The sequence below is a fragment of the Macrobrachium nipponense genome, chromosome 9, assembly GCF_015104395.2.
Source record: "Macrobrachium nipponense isolate FS-2020 chromosome 9, ASM1510439v2, whole genome shotgun sequence".
In the NCBI taxonomy this organism is placed as follows: Eukaryota; Metazoa; Arthropoda; class Malacostraca; order Decapoda; family Palaemonidae; genus Macrobrachium; species Macrobrachium nipponense.
Window position 1 is genome coordinate 51,059,712 of NC_061110.1, and position 21,503 is coordinate 51,081,214.

At 39.1% G+C, this 21,503-nt stretch overlaps 2 protein-coding genes across 2 annotated transcripts in view; one reads left to right on the forward strand and one right to left on the reverse strand.

Annotated features, from left to right (window-relative positions):
- LOC135218267 (splicing factor 3B subunit 2-like) overlaps window positions 1–4,666 on the forward strand; it is a 170,621-nt gene extending 165,955 nt beyond the window's left edge. The window contains 2 exon segments of the mRNA XM_064254442.1: window positions 2,564–3,064; window positions 3,067–4,666. Of these exon segments, the coding sequence (XP_064110512.1) occupies window positions 2,564–3,064; window positions 3,067–4,479 (1,914 nt within the window). The 3' untranslated portion in view covers window positions 4,480–4,666.
- A 4,502-nt stretch (window positions 4,667–9,168) lies between these two features.
- LOC135218066 (tigger transposable element-derived protein 1-like) lies at window positions 9,169–9,822 on the reverse strand. The gene has a single exon (XM_064254209.1). The coding sequence runs from the start codon at window positions 9,820–9,822 to the stop codon at window positions 9,169–9,171; it is 654 nt and encodes a 217-aa protein (XP_064110279.1).
- Between the last annotated feature and the right edge of the window lie 11,681 nt (window positions 9,823–21,503).

The following is a 21,503-nucleotide window of genomic DNA, read 5'->3' on the forward strand; positions in this document are numbered from 1 at the left end:
AGTATGGTTTAAATAGCTTGGGAGGAGAGTATGACCTTGTGTTGCCTACTTATGAAATTCAGATTTCAAATATTCTTATGGTGATTAAAGATGAAACATAAAACAGTGATAAAATATTCTCGTGTACTGTTATATTATGGGTGATAGTCATAGTGTCAACGAAATTTCTAATGAAGTACAGTACAGTAAATAAGAGAAAAAGAAGGCAGCACGTCCATACATATACTACTCAAACTCATTCTGGACGATTGTGTGTTTTATACAGTACATATTATAATACAGTAAACCCTAGATTTGCATGCTCGCAATTTGCTGACTCAGCGATTCACAGAATTTTCTGTGGAACCTATCTATAAATTATTAATGAGAAAACTCACCCATACTCAGATTTTTTCATTGGTTAATATTCTGTACTTTTCATATTTTCGTGACTAAATACTGTACTTTGCTTACATATACATTTTATGATAAATTAATGATTTATATTAATCATTTTAATTTATGTATTAATATTAAGTTTCTCTCTCTCTCTCTCTCTCTCTCTCTCTCTCTCTCTCTCTCTCTCTCTCTCTCTCTCTCTCTCTCTCTCTCTCTCTCTCTCTCTCTCTCTCTCTCTCTCTCTCTCTCTCTCTCTCTTGAGATGAGAGAATTTTTATGCATATGTATTATGTATGTGTATTTGTTTTGTATTGTATGATGAATAAATGGTATACTAATTTTCAAATGTTAATATTAATGTAAACATAGTAAAATATAAAGTCATAAAAATGTATACTTAATTAGTAAGATTTTAGTTCAATAAATTTTTTCCATCATCTTTTCTCAATCTTGTCCAAAAGCTTAGGAGTGAGTGGATAGGGTGTAACCTGTCAAATATCTTGACATATTGATGCAAGAGTAGAAAGTGTTGCCCCAGTATGTTTACATCAGTAAGCTGTTTTGTGATTTTTTGGCTTTTACTGTAACATTTTATTGATATTTTGCTGTTTATATTAATATTAATATTTGAAAATTAGTATATAATTTTTTATCATAATGTATTTAGTCACAAAAATAAAATGAAGATTTGCCCTATGAAAAATCCTCAAATTAATAAATTTTCCATATTTTTGGTTATACGTTCCACCAAAAAAACCGCAAATGTCTGAATCTGCAAATGCTGAACTATGATTAAGCATGGCTCCACTGTACTGTATTTTCTGATGTTTTCTATTTTCATAAACCCAAATGATAAATGCAATCGTGCATCGGGTACCTGCAAATGCACAGTACTAATTCACTGGTGTCTGTCTAAGAGCCTGCTACAACTTGGTTTGGTTTGTGTTGTCACGCTTATGATTTTTAAAATTTATATTTCACTATTCTCATCTATATTATTACTGTATTTCTTCATTTATTTATTTTCACAGTACACGAAATAAAAGCAATTGTGTGTGTAGGGTATATACAAATGCACAATCTCATTTGCTGGTGTTGGAAAACTTGCTGATATTTTTACAACCCAAAAGATAAAAGCAGTTGTGTGTGTATGGTATGTATGAATGTATAAATTCATTCGCTAGTGTTGGAGAACTTCTGACAGCTTGTTTTGTGCTGTGACATTAATGATTTTTTAATTTATATTTTATCCTATGCTCATTTATATTTTTACTGCATTTTTTTTTTTTTTTTCATTTTTTTTACAACCCAAAAGATAAAGACAATCATGTGCTTAGGGTACGTTTATATGCACACAAGTAGCACCATCAAACAGTAAAGGCAGGTTGGTGCTGTAACCCAGGAAACTTGAAATTGCACTAGCCAAAATTAGTGCCAGATTAGTTATGGAACCAGAGTAACGATTACTGGATTAGTGATGGTTGACCTGTATTTGGTGAGACCCATCACCCTTAAATAATACTGTTAAGAGCAATTAGCCTCATAGTAACAAGTAAAGTAAGCTTAAGCAACTTTAATTATATGATATTCTTCTTTTGAAATATGGCACCTGTCTGACCCTTAGACTGAAGTTAAGGAACTTGCTGCTTGATTTATTTACCATGATTAAAGCTGAAAATTTTAAAAAGTTAATGTGTTATTAATATAGGCGACTGACCTAACTTTAGCAAGTATACAGCAGAGTTTTAGCAACAGAGAGAGATTTTTTCTGAATCTTCATCATTATTAATTCACCCAATAATTTAACGTAGAGAAACTTGAATGCATGTGGCCATATATAATTATAATGAGCTTAGAATTTAACTTGGGTGTAGTTTATTCAGCCAATTTTGAAAGAACAATCTGTAGGGCTCAGTGTTGAAAGAGTAAAAGTTTTTACTAACACAAATTCCTTGCTAAAAAGGATGTACTATATTGGATATCTTATTCTAAAAATGTCATTACATTCAACTTGATTGAAATAGGTAGTATGTAAAAAAGATTTCACTGTTATTCTAAAATTCAAATTAAAAGCAGATCATGAAAGTTATGTTAACTCTTTAGTGGATAGCATTTATTCTCATTATACAAAATATGTACACCAACCCATATAAAAACATGTTATAATAAAACTGTATCTCAACAGGTTGGTGTCAACCCAGAAGATGTGGAAAAATTTGAGCGAGAGGGTGTTGCTGGCATGGATGATTTGGAAAATATTTCACCGCAGACCCAGTTACAAGTCCCTCTAAGCAAAGGACCTTTCATGACGCCTGTATATGAAGATGATGATGATGATATGCCTGAAGAACTTCCAACAAAGAATAGGCAAGAAAAGAAAAAGAAGAAGAAAAAGAAAAGGAAAGGTCGTAACAGGTTCCAAGAAGAATTGGAAAGAACCCAAAAAGAACTGGCCAAACTTGAGAGGAGTGAAAATGATGACCCCAATGTGGAAATTGAGTATATTCAAGACACAATTGAATTGGAAATTACTGATCCAAATTACAGTCATTTCACAAAAATCTTTGAGACCTTCCGTATTGCTGAACCAGAGCCAAAAGTAGAAGAAGAGAAAGTAGCCATCAAAGCTGCCGAAATTGCCACAGCAGATTTGAAAAAAAATTTAACTAAGGTACCAGGTGTGCCTCCAGAGATGACGATGATGACGATGATGAGGAAGAGGATATTAAGAAAGAAGAAGATGATAAACCTAAGCTTTCTAAGAGAAAAATGAAGCTTCTAAAACGAATGAGCATTGCAGAATTGAAGCAGACTGTAAGTCGTCCAGATGTTGTTGAAATGCATGATGTTACAGCAAAGGATCCCAAATTGCTGGTACATTTGAAAGCAACAAGAAATACAGTGCCTGTTCCAAGGCATTGGTGTTTCAAACGTAAATATTTGCAGGGTAAGAGAGGTATTGAAAAACCACCATTTGAACTGCCAGACTTTATTAAACGGACTGGAATCATGGAGATGCGAGCAGCCTTACAAGAGAAGGAAGACCAGAAAACATTAAAAGCAAAGATGAGAGACAAAGTTCGCCCAAAAATGGGAAAGATTGACATTGATTATCAGAAACTTCATGATGCTTTCTTCAAGTGGCAAACAAAACCAAAAATGACCATTCATGGAGATCTTTACTATGAGGGAAAGGAATTTGAGACAAAGATGAAAGATAAAAAACCAGGTGAAATGAGTGATGACCTTAGGATAGCACTTGGAATGCCTGTAGGAGCAAATGCTCATAAGGTTCCTCCCCCATGGCTTATTGCTATGCAGCGTTATGGTCCTCCACCATCATATCCAAATTTAAAGATCCCAGGGTTGAATGCTCCTATACCTGAAGGTTGTAGTTTTGGTTATCATGCAGGTGGTTGGGGTAAGCCTCCAGTTGATAACATGGGCAAACCAATATATGGAGATGTTTTTGGAACACAGAGCAAGGACTTTGATTCTCCATTAGCTGAGGAGGAAGTTGAACGTACTCTTTGGGGTGAACTAGAGAGTGAGAGTGAAGAGGAATCAGAAGAAGAAAGTGAGGAGGAATCTGATGAGGATGTCAGTGGGTTGGTGACACCAGGTGAGACGGGTCTTGTTACTCCATCTGGCATCAGCTCTTTACCAGCTGGTCTAGAAACCCCAGACATGATTGAACTGCGTAAGAAGCGTATGGAAACGGAAATGGAAGGTGGTGATACCCCAGCTTTATATACAATTTTACCAGAAAAACGAACAGAGACTATGGGACGTGCAATGATGGGTTCTACACATACCTATGACATTGCTGCTGCTGCTGCTGCTGTGGGTGCTGGAGGTGGAGTGACCAGATCAGCCCCACAAGGAGTAGAAGTAGCCCTTGATCCTTCTGAATTAGATCTTGTTGACACTGATGCCATGGCTGCTCGATATGAAGCCACACTCCGAGAACAGCAGAAGGGAGAAGAGGAAGATTTCTCAGATATGGTGGCAGAACATGCTGCCAAACAACGGAATAAGAGACGAAAGCAGCAGCAAGATCAGAGTAAACCAGCAAAAAAGTACAAAGATTTCAAATTCTGATTTGGACTTTTATTTAAAGTTTACTATATAAAACCTGAAAATAATTTTAAATGTATGGAAGAGGAGAAATTTTAGTTGTATGATTGTACTGTAGTTGTTTTCCCATATGACTTTTAGTAAATTAGATCTCTTTAGTTGAATCTTTAATGAACAGTTCTAAATAGAAAAGGTAGTTTTACTCACATAACTGGTTGTGTTTCTCTGTACGCCCTACTGACAGGTGTTTTTAAGGCCTCTATAGTTTCACCAAGTTTTTAACCTGTTAATTTATCTTTGTTTATTATTCGTTCTTCCATCTCAATGTCCATCTTCTGGTTTCTTCTTCGTTCTTCCATCTTAATGTCCATCTTATGGTGTTTTCTCCAAGATTATTATCCTTTAGATCCTCATACTTCATCTCATTTATTTTTTGGATGTCTATCCTGCTGTCCAGCCACTCCACCTCCCTCTTATCACTATCTTAGGTGCTAAATGGCTGAAAGTGCTCCAGTGCTTGGTTGTTACCTAAATTTCATAATTTACTATATAAATTCTCACAAGACTAGTTGTATAATTTATTGGTATGAGGCTGTGTTATTTTTTTCCTACACAAATATAAACCTTCAATCTTTTCTTGTGGACTTGGCTTGCAAATACTAGCTGAAAATGGCTATTTAAGCTTAATGACAATGTATTTAGTTACCAACAGGAATGGGGAAACCCCACCCACCTGTCTGTCTACATTCCACTTTGTTCCCACCTGTCGGTCTATATTCCACTTTGTTCAGTCACCACAAAATTCAGACGTCTCTCAGGATTCTGTGCCTGACTTTGTTGTTTCAAACTTTTTGGTGAAAAAACTTGAGTATTCCTATTCCTTTTGTGGTTTTTGGCTGTGTTTGTATTATTGATTCTAACCCACTAGTCAAGTGAGCATTCTTGCAAGGAATTAGGATCAATTTTCCCTACTAGGATGGATACTTGTTTTTGTCAGAAACAGCAGTTTCTGGTAGTGTTAACACCAGCTATATCATTCTCTTGATTTATTTACTAATATCATTACCTTTAAGGATGTAAGACTTAGCATCATAGAATGACTGTGGGAGTTTGGTTTGTAGTAGCTAAGGTGATCCTCTTATTGTGCCCTTCCCTTTATTCTGTTGGAGGAAATAGGCTATATAGATAGCCTTATTCCACTGTCATTGTGGCTGTCTTTGATTCCAGACTTGACCAGTCCTGCAGACAAGGCAAGTCTCAACAGCGATGAAAGTATGAAGAGGCATTCTTCCTTTCTGGACCTACTGTGTAGTCTTCCTTTACCTTAACCCATCACTTTTAACCCTTTAACGCCGATTGGATGTATTAAAAGTCGATATAAATTGTCTGTTGGGTGCTGATTGGACGTATGGTACGTCGATATAAAAAAGTTTTTTTTAAATTCTCGAAAAAATTAGGCCTACTAGGCGAAAACTTTTGAATCACACACCTTGGGGGATGCTGGGAGCTCACAGATCAAGGCGTTGTTTTGTTTACAATCGTTACCCAGGCGCGCAAGCGCGAATTTCTTTCTTCATGCACTAAAAAGTATCAGCGAAACATCTCAGAAATTATTTCGTCACTTTGACATAATTTTTGCACCATTTTATATTAGCCATTACATGGAGTATTATATATGAAAATGTGCACAATTTCATGTAGAATACAACAAAAAACAACTCATGGTTGTAGCTTTTATCAGTTTTGAAATATTTTCATATAAATAACAATAAGTGCCAAAATTTCAACCTTCGGTCAAATTTGACTACCGAAGTGGTCGAAAAACGCAATTGTAAGCTAAAACTCTTATATTCTAGTAATATTCAATCATTTACCTTTATTTTGCAACAAATTGGAAGTCTCTAGCACAATATTTCGATTTATGGTGAATTTATGAAAAAAAAAAACATTTTCCTTACGTCCGCACGGTAACTTCCGAAAAAATCATAAATTTTTTCGTCCGATTGTCGTAATGTTTGCGCCATTTTAAATTAGCCGTTACATAAAGTTTTATATATGGAAATGTGCGCAATTTCATGTAGAATACAACTAAAAACAACCTATGGTTGTAGCTTTTATCAGTTTTGAAATATTTTCATATAAATAACAATAAGTGCCAAAATATCAACCTTCGGTCAATTTGACTCCACCGAAATGGCAAAAAAACGCAATTGTAAGCTAAAACTCTTACATTGTAGTAATATTCAATCATTTACCTTTATTTTGCAACAAATTGGAAGTCTCTAGCACAATATTTTGATTTATGGTGAATTTATAAAAAAAAAAAAATTTTCCTTACGTCTGCGCGGTAACTCTTCCGAAAAAAATCATAAATTTTTTTGTACATTTGTTGTAATGTTTGCACCATTTTAAATTAGCCGTTAGATAAAGTTTTACATATGAAAATGTGTGCAATTTCATGTAGAATACAACTAAAAACAACCCATGGTTGTAGCTTTTATCAGCTTTGAAATATTTTCATATAAATAACGATAATTGCCAAAATTTCAACCTTCTGTCAACTTTGACTCGACCGAAATGGTAGAAAAACGCAATTGTAAGCTAAAACTATTACACTCTAGTAATATTCAATCATCTACCTTTATTTTGCAACAAATTGGAAGTCTCTAGCACAATATTTCGATTTATGGTGAATTTATGAAATAAACTTTTTCCTTACATCCGCGCGTTAACTCCTCCGAAAAAATCAAATTTTTTTTGTCCGATTGTCGTAATGTTTGCACCATTTTAAATTAGCAGTTACATAAAGTTTTATATATGAAAATGTGCGCAATTTCATGTAGAATACAACAAAAAACAACCTATGGTTGTAGCTTTTATCAGTTTATATATTTTCTTATAAATAACGATAAATAGAAAAAATTTGTCCTTCGGTCAACTTTAACTCGACCGAAATGGTCGAAAACTGCAATTGTAAGCTACAACACTTACAGTTTAGTAATATTCAATCAATTACCTTCATTTTGCAACAAACGGGAAGTCTCTAGCACAATATTTCGATTTATGGTGAATTTTTGAAAACTGCTCTTTTTTTATGTCCGTGCATTACGAATTCATGCATCATTTTGTGATAATATTTTCTCTGTGTTGCCTTGATCGTTTTACAATGTGTTATATACCAAAATGATCGTAATTTAGTGTAAAATACAACGGAAAAAAATTAACTCGTTAGCTTCAATCGTTTTGCTCACAGCGCGATTTGTATACAATTATACTTTATAAAAAAAAAATTTCCGCCGTCATATATCCCAATATTTATATATGATAATGATATTTTATTTCATTTCTGATGGTTGCATACTAAACTTGAGGCAATGACAAAAAAGAGCCAAAAATGAACTCTTAATCTTGAAAACTAAGCGTGCTGTAATTTTTTGAAAAAAAACATTTTTCCGCTTCGGCACTCACTCGCAAACGCCGCCGGCATACGGAAGACGATTTTTAAAATACCGCTTCGGTGTTTGAGGGTTAACTACAGTCAACCCCTGGTATTTGCAGCCGTTAGGGACCACAACCACCCATGAATACCGAAAATCTGTGTTAAATGGCTACCCCTTTCAAAAAAATGGATTTAACTGCCTATTTTGATAGTTCAGATACCAAATACGTACAGTGTTGCCCCATATTTGTGGGGGATGCATACCAGCCCCCTGTGAATAGTTAGAACCTGCAAATACTTGGAAACCCCCCCCCCCCCCATAAAAATATTTATAACTGCCTCTCTGGAATGTTAACTCCGAAGTATCCCTAAAAATACCATCCAACATCAAATATACATTAAAATATCATCCTATTACAGTACATATTAACCTTTGAAATATTATTGATACTATTTCAAAGTAAATCTTACAGTTTATGGTTAAAAATGCATAAATACATACTGTATGACTTAGTTGCATATGTGAAAATAATCGTCCCCCCATAAGTATTCAGTCATGCACGTTTTTTCATACAGTTACTATTTAAGCTGTCCAGTTTTCTCTTTACAAGGAAAACATTTGTATGTAAACTCACAAGAGAGAAAGAGAACAAAATACGTATAATCATTAAAAAAAAATTTTTACAATAGCACAACATATGTGAATAGGGTACTCACCAGTGATGAATGTTGATTAAAGATGATGAATTAGCCGTGTAATCTGATGAATGATGATGAAGATATAACTGCACAGCTAAGCAGAGGAGTTACATGTCATCTGAGGGCGCCTCTTCACCTTCAGGAGGCACTTCCTCAGACGATTCAAGGGGCACTGCTTCAGGCAATTCGGGAGGCTTTGGATGGTCCTTCTTCATACGTGATGAACATGGTGATTGGCAGTTGCTGTCATTGCTTCTTCATGGTGGTGAGGGCTTAATATATGGCTCCAATGCCATATCAAGAATGTTGGAAACCTTTTAGGAGCATTCCATGTAAGGATTCCATGTTACAACAAACTCTTGGACATCGTTGATCATTCTCCTAACTTGGAACAATGTTCCCAAGTCAGGCCACCCTCCTGCTCCTCTTCTGAACTTAGAGTGTCTTCTTCCTCATTGGCAGACTGTTAGGGCTTCCAAATCCTAATCTGTCAGGGGGTGAGAGTAGGCATCGGTGAAGGTGATGACTTTATCCTCATTGATATGGTCAAAGCCTTCAATACCAAGAATTCTCGTTCAACTGGACTGCTTTATTAATGCCCAAATGCTGGATCTCGTCAGGAGAGAAGCCTGTATAATTGTGGACACAGTCCAGCCACAACTTGACTCCAGCATGCATTCAGGGTCTCCGCCTTCATGTCCTTCAGTGACTGGTCGATGACAAGACAGACACATAGCAATCATGAATTTATGCCAATAGGCTTTCAGTGTAAATTCACTGTCAATGGTCCATTGCATCAACAAGGTGCTGGAGGGAGTTTCCGGTGTAGAGTGCCTTGAAGACATGGGCTGGAGGAGAGAGGTGGTGTTGGAAGGGAGGAACTTGAGCTGGACTCCCTTGTAATAAAGATCGAGAGGGTAGCCACCGGCATTTTCTGTTATTAGCAACACCATGAACTCCATGTTCAAATCAGCCAAGTATTGCCTAACTTGAGGAATGAAGCAGTGATGGAACCAGTATTCTGTAAGGACTGTGGTGATCCAAGCCTCAGGATTGTGCATCCAGAACACAGGCAGCAATGCCTTGTTCTTATTTTTGAATGCCCTGGGATTTGCAGCCTTGTAATTGAGGCCTGGTTTGAGCATAAAGCCATTCACATTCCCGCACATCAGAAAGGTCACCCTGTCCTTTTGTGCCTTGAATCCGGAGGCTTTAGTTTCGTCCTTCATTAAATATGTCTAGGACGGCATATTTTTCCAGAACAGGCTGGTTTCATCCATATCGAAGACCTGTTCTGGGCGGTACCCTTTCTCCTGAAGAATCTTCTTGCAGGTCTCTGGATATTTTGCGGCCGGCCCTTTGTCAGCTGATGCTGCTTCCCCATGCAGGGAAACAGACTTTAGCTGGAACTGATGGAATCATCCTTTGCTCGCCTGAAAACCTTTGGGGAGCTAAGGACGGTCCTGGTTGTGGCTTTACTTCCTCTTCAGGAGCTGGTTCATCAAAGCCCAAGAATTCCAATTCCCCTTCTTCATTGCCTTCCTGTGCCTCTAGATCACTGCCATCCTCATCCTCTTTGTTGCCACCTTCCTTAGCAGTTGATAGCTGCTGGTAGAGCTGTCGCACCTTCTAGTGTATGATGTTGGAGTCAAGGGGCATGTTCTTTTTATGACAGTCCTTGATCCAGTACATAAGTGCAGATTCCATTTTCACAATTGTTTCATCTCTCACTGTCGACACTGCTTTTGCTGTACCAAAGTATGTAATGCTTACACTTTTTCTGATATCACTTTATTTTTTTTATGTATCTCACCGTCCTCTCATTCATATTGAAATGATGGCCAACTGCGGCAAAACTTTTATGCTCCTTCAACATATTGAGAACTTTCATCTTCTTGTCAAGCTTCATTACGGTCTTCTTTCTCTTAGGCTCTTTGCCAGAAGCCTTAAAAGGAGCAGGGCACTTTTTAGGGCACATTTTAGGCATGATTTACGCGGATATTTGCTGATACATAAAACACAGCTTTGCGATTATGTTTGGGTATATCAGTAACTTTCTATGCAGTAAGGCAGATGAGGGAGAGATGCTCAATACCCACATTTCCATGTTCGCGAGATGGGACTCTGGTTTCAACCAATCAACACCAAGTTTACAGCCAATGAGTGACAAGGAAAATGAATGCTGCTTCTGGATTGGCTGCTTTACAGATGTCAGCCAAAAGTATGTCAAGTATCCTTTTATGTAGGTACTATTCTAAGAATGCGTCATGGTGTCATAAGAGTTGTTTATCTGCGGAAAGTTGGCTTGGTGAAGCATTTATTAAGAAAACCAATTATGTTCTTGAAATTTTGCTGTGTTTACATTAATTTTTTACGAAATTGTAGTATTTGAAAATTAATAAACCTTTTTTCATCATAAAAAATGTATTAATAAACATTATCTTAACATAATTTATCTAGCCCTAAATCCCCAAAAGCCGCACCAAAATTTAACCACATTGGCAACCCTGTTACCTCCTATTCTGTCCGCCAGTTAGCAACACTGTCATTTGACAGTTTCAAAACCTTCCCTTGAAAATCCGTTAACGAGCGCCCGTGTTGTTTACATCATGGCCGCTCTTTATAAATTTCTGAAACCTTTTGTGCCGTTAAAGCTCTCATTATTTGTTAATGTGGCTTTATGATTATTTACCATTTATCAAATCCACAAAATTAGTGATTTAACTTTTATTTCTTCATTGTGGATTATATTTTATTTTGACAAACTTTGCACAACCCAGATTACTCTGTGACCTGTTCAATGGATATTCAAGAGGGCTCGACTCTTCCTTCTGCTAGCAACATCAGGAATTATCTGGTTTGTGGGACAAGGATGAGTAGCAGAGAGTATGACCCCCATGACACTGGTAATACTTGTCGTGGACAGGTTTTTTTACTTGACTTCTCTTTGCCACTTATGTAAGTCTTGGTCTGACGTAAAAATGACAGCGTATGTTAAACATCAAAGAATCTTGCAGCATAAAAGATTGTCTAAAGAGAAAAAGAAATTGGTAGCTAAATCTCTCTAATGATTTCCTTGATTTGTGTGCTCATGATTCTGATTCTTCAGTTTCGGTATCGTGATTTAAATTCCGATTCCGAATTAATTGATGTTTTTCCTCCTGCACAGCCGGTAATTAATCATGTAGTTTCTGAGTTTGATTCAAAATTATTGGTGATGGAAATTATTTGGAACAAGAAGTATGATACATTACAGCATCATTTAGATAGAGACATATCAGCTAAGTTTAATAAGCTGTCAGAAAATTTTGAAGCAGCTTTTACTAGGATGTCTAACAATCTTTTAGATACATTTTCAGCTCCTCGTCGGTACCTGTCGACAGCACCCAGGGTAACATTGTGACAGATAACCATCATGGTGAAGGCCTATGGGGGATCCGGTCTGGGCAGGTGCCTGACAATTCTTTACCTAATGTGTCCCCTCTTATTCATTTAACAGTGCCAAAGGGCACCTATTTAGAAGGGGGAAGGGGAGTTTCACAGTTAGGTTCTGACAATGATGATAAGGATGTGGATGCGTGTAATTTCGGTGTATCTTTGAACAGTGGACATGATGTTGAGTTCAAAAAACTTTTTTATTTAGAGTTTTCTTCCTCAGGTGAGGCCTAAGCAGAAGCTACCTCCGTCTTGCTGTATTACAGAAGGGGTTTTTCTTTTACATTTTCCCTATGCTCAGAGGTTCACGAGAGTGAGGGCGGAGGTTGTTGCTAAACTTTCAAAGGTAATTGGTGAAGGGAAGAAGAAGCTCTCTTTTCTTCTACGACATCGGAGAGGTGTTTATCAGGTGGCGGATGATACTTCATTCTCTCGACCCCCAAAACCAAAATCCTGAGTTTGTCTGACTTTCAGGTCAACCTTTGCTTTCCAAGGCTTTGGTCTCAGTTTCGCTCGAAGACTTTATTGCCGTGGAGTTTGTTATGAGCTCCTTGCAGGAGGGTCAATCTTTCAATGCGTGTCCTCAAAGGTCTTTTAATGTATGTCAGGGACTCTGGATTTGTTCCTCCCGATGCTCCTCCTTTTGAGAAATTTTGTTTGTCTATTTTGATTGCTCCTGTGCAACAGAATGAGCTTGCTGCTTCTATGCAGGCCTTTCTCATTTCTCTAAGGCGTAACCTGTATTTCTCCCAGTTACCCTCTTCTGTTTCTTTTGGTGATTCCCTTTTTGATATGTCTGCGCTTTCTGAGGCTTTGAAAGAACATCAAGGTGATGCCTCTAACGAAGCTCACTGGGCCTTTTCATGAGCTTTTTCCTTGGGTTTTCCTTCCATTTCTTCAAGGGGTAAGTGTAAGTTTAGTGCCAGAATTGCACATTCTGCTCCAGCCCAACAACCTCCTCCTTCTTCTGGCTCATTTTTCCCAAGTACATCTCAGGTTTCAGGTACCGCAGCTTCCTCCTCTGGTGCTCTCCCTTTGAAACATGGGAGATGTTCTTGGTGCAGACCTAAGGGCAGAGAAAGAGCTCAACCACCAGGAGGTCCTTCTTCCTTGTCTGTGCATAAGAAATTTCAGAGTTGGAGTCATTACCTCCCCCAGAGACCGCAGTAGGAGCTTGTCTCTCGTGCCATTGGTCAGCTTGGCAGGAGAGAGCAGTGGATGCTTGGGTAGTGGAGATCCTGAAGGTAGGTTACGAGATCCCATTTGTTTTGAGACCTCCACTTTCCAATCGTCCTCTCGAGTTCAGCAGTTATTCCCCTCACTCCATCAGGGGTCAAGCCTTGGAGAAGGAGCTTTTGGACCTCCTGGAGAAGGATGCCATAGAGCGAGCTCCTCCTCCTCCTGGATTTTACTCACGGATGTTTGTGGTTGTAAAGGCATAGATCTTTTGGTCCTGAACAAGTTCATTCTAATGTCCAAGTTCCGGATGGAGACGGTTCAGACTGCTCTTTCATCTGTCAGGAAAAGGGGATTGGATGATTTTCATCAATCTGCAGGATGCTTATTTGCTGCAAATCCCCATCCATCCGAAGAGCAGACCTTACCTTTGGTTTTTCACAGACTCCGGAGTTTTCTAGTTCAAGTCCCTTTGTTTCGACCTCACCAAAGCTCACAGGTGAGCAGTGGTGATACTCGGGTGATGGTTCCTGTTTCAGCCATTCTTCTTTGATTAGGAGTGGATACTGTGGTATCTGGACGATTGGCTAGTCCAGGCCGATTCTCTAAGAGAAATGTCTCCTTTCAAGGGAGATAGTTATGTTTCTTTGTGTCGAGTTGGGCATTCGTGTCAACTTGGAAAAGTCCAATCTATTCCCTTGCCAGATCATGACTTATCTGGGGATTTTTTTGAATTCCCAGATTTTGAGGGCCTCTCACTCTCAGAAATGGATAGACAATCTTCTAAGTCTGGCCAAAGAATTTCTGTCCTCCATAATGCAGCCAGTCTCTCTTAGGAGGACTCTTCTGGGCCATTTGTCATCCCTTATCCAACTTGTTCCTGGAGGGCTTCTCAGGATGAGGTCCCTTCAGGCGACCCTTTGCCAGTCATGGGATTTCATGTCCGGGGACACGATAGTCGCCTCTTCTCCACAATGTCTTAAAGGATCTCCTTTGGTGGATTCAAGTTCACCGCCTTGAGTCAGTTCCGCTGGACCTAATATCTTGGTCAGATGCGTCTGATCGAGGTTGGGGTGCGTATCTTGGCTCTGAAGTCACTTCGGGCCTTTATTCAGAGGAGGAGAAGATCACGTCAACAAATAGGCCTTCTTTCCTTTCAGGATCAGCTGTTGGAGTCGGTTGTAGCGATCTTCGTCACCATCACCACAGCAATCTCGTACCTAAGAAACCAGGGAGGCACACAGTCGGATCTTCTCACTCAAGAAGCCCAATCAGTCCTGTGTTGGGCGGAAGAAAGGAGGATTACGTTGGTCCCTCAGTTTATCTTGAGTCATCACGTCTTAGCAGATGCCTTTATGAGACCGAACAAAGTTCAAGGGTCGGAATGGACACTTTCCCCGAAAGTTTTTGACAACCTCAGAAAGAAGTAGCCTGTCACAGAAAGAAGTAGCCTGTCACAGTCTATCTGTTTGCCACCCTACTGAATTTCCGGTGCCAGATCTTCGCCTCATACCAGACTCCTCAGAGTGCCGGGACCGACACTCTATTATTCTATTATAGGACAATTGTCTCTTGCCAGACGGCAATCAGCAAAAGTAACTTATCAAGCAAAATAGTTGGTTTTCAGATGTTGCTGTAGGTCTCTAGGTCATTCAATTTGTAGGCCTTCGTTACTGAAAATAGCCGGGTTTTTAGTTCATTTACATTTACGGTGGCCTGTCGGCTTCGTGCATTAAGGGTTACAGGTTGATGCTTATGTTATTAGAGATTTAATTCAGTCTTTTTCCCTATCTCGACCGAGGCCGCTGTTGTCTACTCCAACATGGAACGTTAATAAAGTCCTTCGAGCCTTGAGGTCCCCTCCGTTTGAACCTTTGAATACGGCCGACTTTGGAGACACTTTTGTCGCATGAAGAACATTCAGGCTCATCCCCATCAGCCATTTGTTTCGCCCCGAAATGTAAAGAGACCTATGTCAAAGAATGGTTTATCCTTTTTCCTTAGAGATCTTATTTTTAAAACTGGCAGTTCGGTTGCACATGAAGGTCAGGCACCGAGAGCACACAGTATTAGAGCGGTCACTATGTTGGTAGCTTTTATGAAAAATGTCTCTGTCGCCAAGGTGCTTGATGCGGCAACTTGACATTCTAATTCTGTTTTTGCATCTTTTGATTTGAGGGATGTATCTCTAGTTCTAGGTAACCTTCGTTCCTTGGGCCCATTGGTCATGGCAGGACAGGATGTTAAACATGAGAATTTGGTAGGCTTCCTGTTTTACATTTGGTTGCTACCTGTATCTTATTTTTGTTGTGTTTGTATTTTTGGTTTTTTGCATTATAACTTTTGTGGGGAATTTTGGTTTAATTTTAATGGGAATTAGGCAATTTTGGTTTATTTTAATGGGAATTAAGTAGTTAGTCATATGATTTGTTGATGACATAAGGACTGGGTGCTTTGACGACTCATTCTGTTTCCATTGTCAGTCTTGACATTGGACTAGTCGCTGGGTCATCGGTGCTGGCGACTATGCTGCTCCCAAAGTCGATTCTGACCTGGAACTAGTCACTGGTTCGCCTGTCCAGATGGCTCACGCTTCTCCCATTGTTTGTCTGGACATGGAATTAGTCGATGGGTCGTCTGCTGTTGTCTGGCTACATGTTCATCATCTACTCTCTCACACCTTTTTTCTTGGTGTCAGACACTCATACGAGATCAGGCGACATTCAGTAGCACTGGAGTTCTTGTTGACGACATCGGTTCAATTGTTACACCCTCCAATGATCACTTAACATGAGACCAGTCTGGGCTGTCAGGCACTCATCCTCTGGGACTGAGTTACCTTTCGCTCTGTGCTCCTTTCTCTTGGCGTCAGAAAAGCTCGAGTCGGGAGTCGCTCATGAGACGATATCACTGCTGGCAACGTTGGATTGCGTTGTTACGTCCCCCGTGTTCGCTTAGCATTGAATCGCTCAGACAGTCCAGGCGCTCATCCTTCGGGAAAGAGTCGCCAATATACCCGCTCTCCTCTCTCTCCCAGCGTCAGACACCGCGAGTAAGGAGTTGCTTATAAGGCGATTTTGCTGTCACCAAGGTTGGTTTGTGTGGTTACATTCTCAATGGTCGCTTAGCATTGAAGCGCTCAAACGATTCAAAGTGACCATCCTTTGGGACAGTTGTCATTTTCCCTTTGCTCTTCTCTCTCAGCACCAGACATTTGTGAGAGAGCAGGTGTCGCTCATTGGTTCTAGTGCTTGATGCAGTCATCAGGATGCAGTTTTTCTTTCCCCAATGTCATCTGACTTGTCACCTGGTTGGTCACCTGATTTTTGTACAGACAGATTGACTATGCACTTACTCCTTGTCCTCTGCTGCCGCAGTTCATCGGCATTATGGTAGGAGACTTAAAGAGTTATTATAGTATCTTAGACTTTGGGTTGAGTTAGTAACTCGGCATAAGATTTATATTTCTTGTTTTATGTCCTTTTATTAATTAGATTATGTTGATTACTCCTATTCTGTCCAAAAAGGGAAATTTTATTCAGATTCCCTCCTCCATATCAATTTAGTTAATCGGGCTAGATAAATTATATTAAGGTAATTTTATCAATATGGAATTTTTATATTAAAATTAATGATAATACTTACTGCGTAATTTATCTAGTCCCACCCGTCCCACCCATCCTACACCACGATCTGCTTAAACTACTAATTTTCAAGGGAAGGTTTATAATTGTCAAATGACAGTGTTGCCAACTGGCAGACAGAATAGGAGGTAACAGGGCTGCCAATGTGGTTACATTTTGGTGGGGATTTAGGGCTAGATAAATTGTACAGGTAAGTATTATTCATTTTATTATAAAAATTCCAAATTTAGTCATGAAAATACAGTACTTAGTACATATGCATGAAAAAACTGCGTGCCACAGATGAAAACATACATACCCTGCTATTCTTGTTGTCTTACATATTTTAGATATGCTCTGCATATTTATAGTATCATCCTAAAACACTTTATTTATATACGTATCATATTTATAAATCGTCTTGAAACAAAATATTTAATAAGATAAAATAAAATGCAGCCCTCGTGGTCAAATCAAGACCACCTAGTCAAACTGTTGGGGACGCACCTTCTTTGCTAATCCCTGGGTTCCGGCTGTCTTTTCCCACGGCCCAGGGTGTGTTCTGAAAGAGACATTCCTAAAGAAGTCCCATGTTCAAACAAAGAGCAAGAGTGAGAGAGAGCAATTAAAGAATTTAGGAAGGGTCAAGGTTTAAGGCCACCTTTTGTCAGTCAGCAGTAAGTGAAAATGTCATGTTATTTGATTTAATGAAACTTTGGGCAGAGGATTGCTTGGAAAGTATTCAGCAACTTCCCCCCCCCCCCCCCCCCCCAAGTTGAAATTCCCACCTTCACTCGGGTGCAACATGTCTACCACTAATTAAGTCGGCGGACAAAGCTTCATGCTCTTTGCTTGTACTTTGTCTCTCATGAAAAATAAAAAATAGAAAAATCACCTTCCTGCTTTATAAGGATATTTACTGAATTCCTAATGATGAATTCAATAGCTATGTGATACACAGAGTATAAAATAACTTAAGGGCAATAGGATGACAAATTAGAAGTTTTTATTTCTTCAAAGCAGGAATTTTTTCTAGGAATTATGACTTCAGTAAAGGAGGTATGCATGCATTAGCGTAATTATTAAAATACAAATAAATCATAGTCTACTGTTATTTTTAAATCGGTAACTTTGATAAAGAAAGAAATGATAAGGAGATTGGAAATATAAAATACAATAACCTTAAATTATTTTCCTTAACGTAATTGTTAAAGTAATGTTGTACTTAAGGTAGGGTTAATCATACGTAGTTAAAGGCATGCAGTTAGTTTGCTTTGATGAGGTATTACAACAAAGTATAAGGGGTCTTTGGTTAGGTGTTGCCACGTTACTTGGGACAATGGCACAGTGTCAGACATGGCACCGAGGTCAAGGTTGCCTATGAGCATAGATTAAATAAATAACGAAATAGCATGACGGTAATAATAGGAGCCTGGGCTATTCTTTGGCTTAGATATTTGATGAAAATTTATATTCAATCGGTATTTATGAGTTTTTAAGGAAGAATTTATGATTAATGTGGCAAGGTCTTTTTTCTTAGATCTTGAAAGGGCTAAATCATTGTTGGTCATTTAACAGTGGCACTTCGGCTGAACTAAGGAAGTCGAGAGACTTACAGCACAAATAGAGCTGGCAATTTGGATTCACATAATGGGAACAATAAGACAATAAAAAAAAGAGGGGAGCCATTTATAGGCCCAGGAATAGATTTATGAATGGAGCCATTATAGGCTCGGGAATAGATTTATGAATGGGACAAGTTTGCCACGAAAGTTTACTAAGTAAAGGTATTAAATTCCGAGTTAAACAATAACTAATTAAAGAGAGACAAATACACACACACACAAAATGCAAAAGAAAAGAGAGAAAATAATAAAAAAAATTATCAGATTTAGGGAAGAGCAAATATTACAAGAGGAGGAGAGATTAGAATTAGAGGAAGTATGAAATAGGAAGGAGACCTGGCATCCTACTCTGGTTTAGAAGTACCAGATTCCTTTGAAAGGTCATTTGAGCCACTGGGCCAGGTTGGCACTAGTGCGAAGAAAACTCGCGGGTTCACTTAAGCTACCTGGAAGCTCTATACCATCTACCTTTCTTCCTTCAGCCTCTTTCAAGCTTCTGGTTGACTTACTATGTGGAATTGGGGGAACCGAGTCAGATGAAGACAGAGTGCCACCTGTTCGGCTGCTGTGGCACTGGGAACGGTCATTTCCTAAAGGTCCTAATACCAGCTGTCGCAGTTCCTTAAGTTCTTCGGCCAGTTGTGAGATGGCAGAGTCCTTACCCAGAAATTAGCAGCTACAGACAGAGAAAGAGAAGAGGTATTGGGGGACGTGAGAGGCTCACAGGTTACAATGACCAGCTCAGGCACGGGTTGCGGGACCGTGCCGTGGGATGAGCTTCGACTATGGTCAGGTGAAGCTCTCTCTCTTACTGACGCTGGTAGCGGAGACAGGCCAGGAGAAAAGAGGGGACTCGGACTAGGATCTCCCAAAGGGAGAGTCTCGGTGTGTTTTGGCACTGAACGAATTTTGATTGGGCTCAACAATCAGGATGAATGGAGCTTGGCACTGCTCAGGGTATGAAAGTGGCACTGGCAGTGGATTTAGGTTAGAGCTTGGACCTCCTGGGAGGAGATTGGAGGAGTGCTCTGGCACAGGTTGCAAGGTAAATTTCTTAGGAGCTTGACGCTGCTGATGGTTGGAGATTGGCACTGCACTGGGCGCTCGAATGGCACTGCCAGTGAAGTTGGAAGAGTAATTATGCCTGATTGATGATTGGAGGGGCTAGGACCCTGGGAGTGACGTAAATTGGAGGGGGAGTGAAAGTCCTGTCCCAGGAGGATGTCGTTAACCTCTGGGGAGGTAGCTTGGTACTGCAAGTGTGCATACCTTGGATCAGTGAGGGCACATGAGCCTCAACTAGAGAGTGGGGAGTATCATTTTGGATCGATTGATACCCTCAAGGGTGATGAGGTTCCGACGGTCAATGGGGACCTTATCCTCCCGTATCAGGGATTGTGCGTGCCAGTGTCATTGAAAGCGTTGACCTCTCATGTGGAGTAATTATCTCATAATTATCCCAAGGAGGTGCCACAAATATGGGACGTTCGGCAGGAGGGTATAAGATGAAGGATCCAGAACTACCAGGGCAATTATCTTGATCCTCCTCAGGGAGGGCGTTGAAAGTAACTAGGCCCCTTCCTCTGAGATGTTTCCCCATAAGCAGAGAGATTTTGGCTGGAGCAAGTGGGTAGGTGTTGAGCACCTTTTCCACCCGGGTGAGAGTGGGCATGCTGAGGGCCTAAGTGGGACTGCCAGCACCAACTCGAGCCAACTGGAGTTAATGGGCCCATTGCTTATCTTCCCGTTGAATTCTATCTAGTCTTTCTTATTCTTCCCTTTTATCCTAGTTCATCAAGCCTCGTTGAAGACACCACTCACGGTCAAACTATCAGTTCTGAACGACTTAATCTGAAAAACCCCTATTTGACTGTCGTGTTGGACTGTGAGTTGCTCATTCAAACCTCAACTGTCAGGCTTGTCTATCCGGCTTGACTTCCGGGCTTGATCAGATCTGACTTGACTAAAAGACGCCCCACTCACATTCAAACTTGCTTAAACCCCGCCCATTTCGATCGGGCATTACAAATCCCATCTGCCGTGAGTGGCCAGCCTTACTCTCTGGTCATCACAACTGGTGACCTCCCGGAGTTGGTGACACAGCGGTTTAGGCCCAGCCTTTAACAGACTAATTACTCTGGTCGTATGAGATATATATATATATATATATATATATATATATATATATATATATATAATATATATATATATATATATATATATAAACAGGCAGTCCCCGGGTTACGACGGGGTTCCATTCTTAAGACGCGTCGTAACCCAAAAATCGTCGTAAGCCGGAACGACGTTCTTGAAAACATGTCCACAGGGAAAATTTCACTAATTTGCAATTTTTCTTAGGGCCGTATCTCTAAAATTATCACTAATTTACTTTTTTCATGTGCAACACTGTGTATTCACAAATTACTGTATATTTTCATTGAAATACAAGAGAGAGAGAGAGAGATTACATAAAACCATTAAATTCGGTGACCATTGTATGGCGTTGTTAAGCTCAGTGTCACTGGAGTTATGAGGTGGGGAAATTGATACAGAAAAAGACGAAGGGGAGAATTTTCTTTTGAAATTAGTTATTGTATTATTACTACTTCTATCATTATTATTATTATTATTATTATTAGAAAATATAATAAACACGTGCATCTACCATAAAAATTCTCTCATCTCAGTAAGAAAGAGGAATTATCCTTACAAGTGAAATGGAAAGGTCATTTTCATCCCTTTAAAATACGACTATTATGAATTTTGAAATTAAAGTTTTATTATTATTATTATTATTATTATTATTATTATTATTATTATTATATTATTATTAAATAACTGAAATTATCAATAAACATTTTACATACTAGTACCATAAAAATTCTTTCATCTCGGTAAAAGAGAGAGAGAGAGTTTATCTCTCTCTGTTCTCTCAAAAAATACTTATAACGCTTCCAGCGAAAGAGAGGGAGGGAGTTACCACTATGACACATTATTATCTTGTGTGGCAAAAAAGAGAGAGAGAGAGAGAGTTAACCTTAATTAAAAGTG

Excerpts from the sequence above, each read along its gene's own strand:
- LOC135218066 (XM_064254209.1), bottom strand. The coding sequence starts at position 9,822 with ATGAAGGACGAAACTAAAGCCTCCGGATTCAAGGCACAAAAGGACAGG.